The 6080-nt window shown below is 59.7% G+C and overlaps 1 protein-coding gene across 1 annotated transcript; it reads left to right on the forward strand.

Annotated features, from left to right (window-relative positions):
* Positions 1 to 598: 598 nt before the first annotated feature.
* On the forward strand, positions 599 to 4110 carry SCARA3 (scavenger receptor class A, member 3). Its single transcript, XM_010002214.1, has 5 exons — positions 599 to 842; positions 909 to 1028; positions 1549 to 1647; positions 2089 to 3132; positions 3671 to 4110. Exons 1-5 carry the CDS (start codon positions 599 to 601, stop codon positions 4108 to 4110), a joined length of 1947 nt encoding a protein of 648 aa, XP_010000516.1.
* Positions 4111 to 6080: the final 1970 nt, after the last annotated feature.

The following is a 6080-nucleotide window of genomic DNA, read 5'->3' on the forward strand; positions in this document are numbered from 1 at the left end:
GCTGGAACCCCCCGGCTGCTGCCGAGGAGCTACCCCGGGTTGGGCTGCGGGGGTTGGGGGTGTCTCGGGCACGGCACGGTCCCCTGGGAGGTTGTGGGGAGCAAGGGAGGGGACAGCAATCGTTTCCCTGCCCCTTCGGGATTTGGGTACCGGTGTTGAGCACCCCGTGTGCCAATGTCATGGGTGGGATCCAGCCCGGGGTGTTTCCCATCCTGTGGGAACAGCCCAGCTGGGATGGGGGACTGGGATGGGGGAGAATGATGGGGAGCAGGATGAAGGTCTGGGATGCAGGACCAGTATGGGGAACCTGGATGGGGAACCTGGATGGGGTACCAGGGCAAGGGATGGGGATGGAGGTTTGGGATGGGGGTCCAGGCTGGGTGCTGGCTGGGACAGCGTGTGGGTTTTATTTGCCCCCATGGTCTTGGCAAGAAGGGGCTGGGAAGCCACCAAGACCCTTGGCTTTGCAAGCCAGGAACCATGAACTTCTCCATCATCTGCTTTTTCGGCCAAACTGAACCAAATTTCCCCAAATTTTTTTGGTCTTGGAGAAAACATTCCAGCTGAATCCTGCAGAGGGAGGTGGTGGATGGGGGACATGTCCCCACAGGCTGGTGCCACCAGGTTTTGTCCAGCTGAGGGTGGCAGTGATGGCTCCCATGTGGCTTCCCAGCTTTTCCCCAGGGAACACCAGCATCCTGTGGGCTGGGAGGGTGCAGGCAGCAAGGCAGGGCCCTGGCAGTGCAGGCAGCTCAGGTCCCCCCTGTGTTGGCTTGCAGAAGAAGACCCGTCGGGAGGAGGAGAAGAAGAGGAGATGCCCTCCTTCAGCTACCGACTGAGGGGTGAGGACAACCCCCGGGGTGGGCAGGGGCTGAGGCAGGGGCTGATCCTTCCCTCTCTGCGCTCAGGCAGGGCACGGACCAACTGCAGCCGGTGCCAGAAGAACCTCTCCCTCCAGACGGCCGTCAAGATCCTCTACATCATCTCCATCCTCCTCATCATGGCTGTGACTGTGCTGGCTGCCCTGGGTGAGTATGGGAAGGGTTCAGAGGCACAACTCCTGCCTTCCCTCCTGCCTTCTCTCCTACTCTTTGGGCAGGTCCTTGTGGGTATTGGTGCTCATCCAAAGCACCTCTAGCGTGCAGGCATGGAGAGGACCATCCAGCTTCCCCCTGATATGCCCCTGGGATGCACGTGGAATCCTGTGTGTGTGATGCCACCGTGCCAGGGGATAGTTTTACCCACGTGGGGACCTCAGGAACCCAGAGATTACCACCCCATCGTGTCCATGGGCGAGGAATGGCCACCCAGGTTCAGCGGTGGGATGTACTCACCAGGGCTGAACCATTAGAGATGCTTTTGAAGACCCAAACCCAAAAGCCCCATGTGATACCCACCCCATGGAGCCAGCACTCACCAGCTCTGGCTCTTCAACCAGGCTCTTCAAGCCCTCCTTGTGAGGGAACAAGCCCAGAAGAAGGCTGTGGAAAACAATCACATCCCAGTGCCTGCTTACCTCCACTGACCCCCCCAACCTTTTCTCCACAGTGTTCAAGAAAGTTGACACCATCTCAAATGAAATCAGCTCAGCCCAGACCTATTATGAGAAGAAGATCATAAACCTCCAGGAGGATCTCCAGGGGTTGGGTGAGTGGCTTCAACTTGGACCTGGAGGTCTTCTCCAGGCTTCAGCACTGTGTGTCACCTCAGCTTCTCAGTGCTGCCAGCCAGGAGCTGAAGCATCTCCACTTTTCAGGTCTTGAGTCTCCCCTAGAATCAAAACCTCCACTTATCTCCCCAAATATTGGGGAAGGACAAGTGTATGACCCAGAGGGTGGGGTTTGTAGTGTCAGGCTCTTTTGGAGAACTTGCTGCATAGAGGTGGCAGGAGCAGAATTGGGTGGGCAGAACTGGTGCAGGGCAGTGGCATCAGGACTGTCCCAGCCATGGCTTTATGGTGACCATCTCCAGGATCTGCAGGGATGGACCATAGTGAGGCTCCTTCCTCTGCTCTGGTTCTCAGTAGGAGGGTCTCCAGGCCTGGTGAGGGATGGGGTGGGGTAACATACCCCTCTGCCCTTCATTCAGATGAGAAGTCCTCAGGGAACTGCTCCCTCTGCCACGAGACTGGACAGCTAGGTCAAGAGATCACCAAGCTGCAAGGAGAGCTGGAGGAGATCCAGAAGATGCTTTTGGTTCAAGAAATCCTGCTCGACCGGACCTCCCAGACCCACAACATCCTCTCATCCACCAGCAACAAGATCACCAGTGAGGTGGACAATTGCTCCTTCTCCATCCAGCAGGTCAATGAAAGCTTGGGGCAGTTCCTGGCCCAGGTTGGGGGTTGGCAGGTGGTCAGCACCCAGCTAGACAACTCTCTGAAGGGCTTGGCCCAGGAGCGCTATGATGTTCGAGCAGCCATGCAGCAGATGAACTTCACCCTGGGACAGACCTCCGACTGGCTCCAGGTCATTCAGAGGAAGACGGATGAGGAGACGTTGACGCTGCAGAAGATTGTCACCGAATGGCAGAACTACACGCGCCTCTTTGGCGGGCTGAGGGCCACCTCTTCCAAGACCAGTGAGCTGGTGAAGAGCATCCAAGGCAGCGTCGGGGCAGCAGCTCGGCAGGTCAGCCAGAACTCAGAGAACATGCACGATCTGGTGCTGCAGGTGATGGGGCTCCAACTGCAACTGGACAACATCTCCTCCTTTCTGGATGACCACGAGGAGAACATGAATGACTTTCGCTACCACAACAGGTACACGCAGAACCGCACGGCCGAGCGCTTCGAGACTCTGGAAGGTCGCATGACCTCCCACGAGATTGAGATCAGCACCATCTTTGCCAACATCAACGCCACCGACAGCCACGTCCACAGCATGCTGCGCTACCTGGATGACGTGCGGCTCTCCTGCACCCTGGGCTTCCACACCCACGCCGAGGAGCTCTACTACCTGAACAAATCCCTCAGCCTGGTCCAGGGCACCACGGACCTGCTGCGGGAGCGTTACAGCCTGCTCAGTGCCCGCTTGGACTTCGACATCCGCAACCTCTCCATGGTCATGGAGGAGATGAAGGTGGTGGATGTCCAGCATGGGGAGATGCTGAAGAACATCACCATCTTACGAGGTGAGGCTCATGCTGCTGGGCACAGCCTAAGCCCTGCCAGGGATGGGGTGGGGGCAGGCATGTTGAGCAGGTAGTTTTGGGGGTTGTTTCTTCTGTGGCCAAGTGTTGTGGCATCTGGGCTCCTTGGGAGCATCCTGTACTCTGGAGGACCCAACTACCATTGCTGACGCCAAGGCACAGTTGGAATGTGCACAAAGACACCCAGCTTGTAGAGCTGTCCCTCTGTGGGAGGACAGGGACAGCAGGGAGGTGATCTGTGTCATTCCAGCAGGGCTGGCCTGGCCATTGGTGCCAGTGACCCCTCTTGCAGGTTGTGGTGGAAAGGACATGACTGCCCACAGATGATCCCAAAGCTTCCCCTGATGCCTCAGATGGCCTGGGGACATCATCCATCCACCCAAGGGAGCTGAGGAGGAGCCAAGCTGAGCTGATCCTGGTCTGGACAGGATCTCCAGGGCAGGGGCATCTCCTGGTCCACCCTGGTTTTGGGGTGCTGCTCCCCCATGTCTCCTACTGACCCCCTTTCTATCCCCCCCAGGTGTTCCTGGCCTCCCAGGTCCCCGCGGGCTCAAGGGCGATGTGGGCGTCAAGGGCCCCCCAGGAAGCCAAGGAGAGAAGGGCGACACGGGCAGTCTGGGCTCACCAGGACCCCAGGGACACCCTGGTTCCCCAGGACCCCCTGGTCCCCAGGGCCAAAGGGGTCCCCTGGGCTTAAAGGGCTTCCCTGGCCTCAAGGGTGCCAAGGGCAGCTTTGGGCCATCTGGCTCACAGGGACAGGGGGGACCCAAGGGAGACCCTGGCCTCCCAGGCCCTGTTGGTGTGACAGGGCCAGCAGGACCCCCCGGCCCACAGGGCAAACCAGGACTGCCTGGGACCCCCGGGGCTGGGGGACAGGTTGGCCCCATGGGGCCCAAGGGAGACCCTGGCTTGCGAGGCCCCCCAGGGCTGCCGGGCCCCCCTGGGCCCCCAGGACAGTAACAGGTCTGTCATGGTGACAGGAGGGTCCCTAGTGTCACCCCCTCCTGGACCCATGGGACAGTAGCAAGGCCGGCACAGCAACAGGGGATCCCTACTGTCACTTTTCCTGGACCCACGGAACAGTAACAGGGCTGGCATGGAGACAGGGGGGTCCCCAATGTCACCCCAGGCCTCCAGAGTGTCCCCTGCAGGGTTTTGTGAGGCTGAGCCTCACAGGACAGGGATGTGGAAGGGTCCTGATCTGCCCCCCGCCAGGGCAAGAAGCTGGGGCTGGATCCCAGCTCTCAGGGTGAGGGGTCTTAGGGTGGGGGGTCCCCATGGGACAGGGCACAGCTGGTCTATGTCCTTTACGCCCCTCCCCAGTCACCTCTGTCCCTCCCAACTCTGCGCCGTGTCCCCCATGTACTCCTGAAACAATAAAGCTCTATGGGGACAGGTGGGCTGTGCCTTGGGGACCCTGGGGGGGAACATGGCGGGGGGGCACCCACAGCCCAGCTGGGTTGGGTGCGAGGGTGGGGGAGGGAGTGAGTGGGAGCAAGCATGGACATGTGTGCATGGATGTGCAATCTGAGTGTGCACATGTCCACACGTGTGCATGGGAGTGTGCACACATGTGCGTGGCACGTGCATGAGTGTGGAGAGGTGTGTGCATGACTGTTCACACATAAACGTGTGTGCAGCAGTGAGAATGTGCATGAATGAGCATGCATGTGCATGTGTGTGCAAGAGTGAGGGTGCATGGGCACGTGTGCACGTGTACACGGCAGTGTGCATATGCACGAGGTTGGATGTGCATGTGCGTGCACAACTGCATGGGGGAGGATGTGCGTGCATTTGTGGTCATGAGTAAGGACCCATGTGCACACGTGCATGACTGTGCACACACACACACGCGTGTGCAGGAGTGAGGATGCTGAGTGAGGATGCACGTCTGCATGTATGTGCATGACTGTGCATGGGCATGGCTGGGGATGCATGTACATGCTCGTGCATGCTGGTGCAGGGGCTACGGCCCCACTGTCCCCCCCCTGCCCCCCATGGCAGGGGTGCCCAGCTCGGGCGCCCCGTGCCCAGCCCAGCTGCCGGCTGGGCGGTTTGTTGCTCTTGGCGAAGCTGTTTCCTGTTTTCAGCACAGAACCCGCCTGGGGCTGGTTATTAACACGCTCCAACATGGCTGGGAGGGGTGGGGGCAGCACATTGGGGCGCGGGGGGAGGTGCTGAGTAGGAGGGTGATGGGAGGGAGCAGAGACCTGACAACTTGTTACACGGATGGGACAAAGGCTGACAGGCCTGGCGACCCCCTGCACACCTGTAGGGTGCTGGGGGGGTACATTGCTGTACCTCAGTTCCCCCTCCGGTTGGCAGGACAGGGCTGTAAGCCCCATCCTGACCTCCTCACCCTTTTCCCAAACTCCTGTGTCTGCAGAAAACCGGGAGCAAATCTGGCCTCAACATAACACAGCAGGCAGCAGCTGTGCCAGTGTTTGGGGATGGGCGGCTGCCTCCTCCCCCAGGCCCACCAAAAATATGCAAGGGCAGATTTTTTTCCATCCTCCCAGCTCCCCCTTGCCACCCCCCCCCCCCTTCGGTACCATTTTCCAGGCAGTGGCAAGGGTGGGTGATAGGATTCCAGAGCTGGGAGCAAAAGGATTAATAAATAAACGAGGAGCGGACATGGGAAAGGGCTGGGCGGGATGTGCGGAGGCAGCGGGGACTGTTCGCCTTCCAGGGGGTTATTCTTGGCAGCTGCTGGGCCCTGGGGGGGACATAGGGTTGGAGTGGGGTGACAGGGGCTGCACAGCTTCCCTGCCATCCCTGCCCTTCCCAAGGGATTGGCCTGAACAGTGGTGGGGTGGGATGGCTGGAGCCAGCACCTCTGGCCTGGGGAACCAAGCACATGGGGACACATGGCCCACAGGCAGTGATGAACAGGGTGCTTGAGGACACAAAGTCCATGGACAGACCATGCC

The sequence above is a fragment of the Chaetura pelagica genome, unplaced genomic scaffold (genome assembly GCF_000747805.2).
Source record: "Chaetura pelagica isolate M959 unplaced genomic scaffold, ChaPel_1.0 scaffold107, whole genome shotgun sequence".
Classification (NCBI taxonomy): domain Eukaryota; kingdom Metazoa; phylum Chordata; class Aves; order Apodiformes; family Apodidae; genus Chaetura; species Chaetura pelagica.

What these genes read in the sequence shown, in the direction of transcription:
- SCARA3 (XM_010002214.1), top strand. Translation starts at nt 599, where the DNA reads ATGTCCCCACAGGCTGGTGCCACCAGGTTTTGTCCAGCTGAGGGTGGC. An exon ending in CTTCAGCTACCGACTGAGGG is followed by an intron (nt 843 to 908) that starts GTGAGGACAACC and finishes CTCTGCGCTCAG; the next exon opens with GCAGGGCACGGACCAACTGC. An exon ending in GGAGGATCTCCAGGGGTTGG is followed by an intron (nt 1,648 to 2,088) that starts GTGAGTGGCTTC and finishes CCCTTCATTCAG; the next exon opens with ATGAGAAGTCCTCAGGGAAC.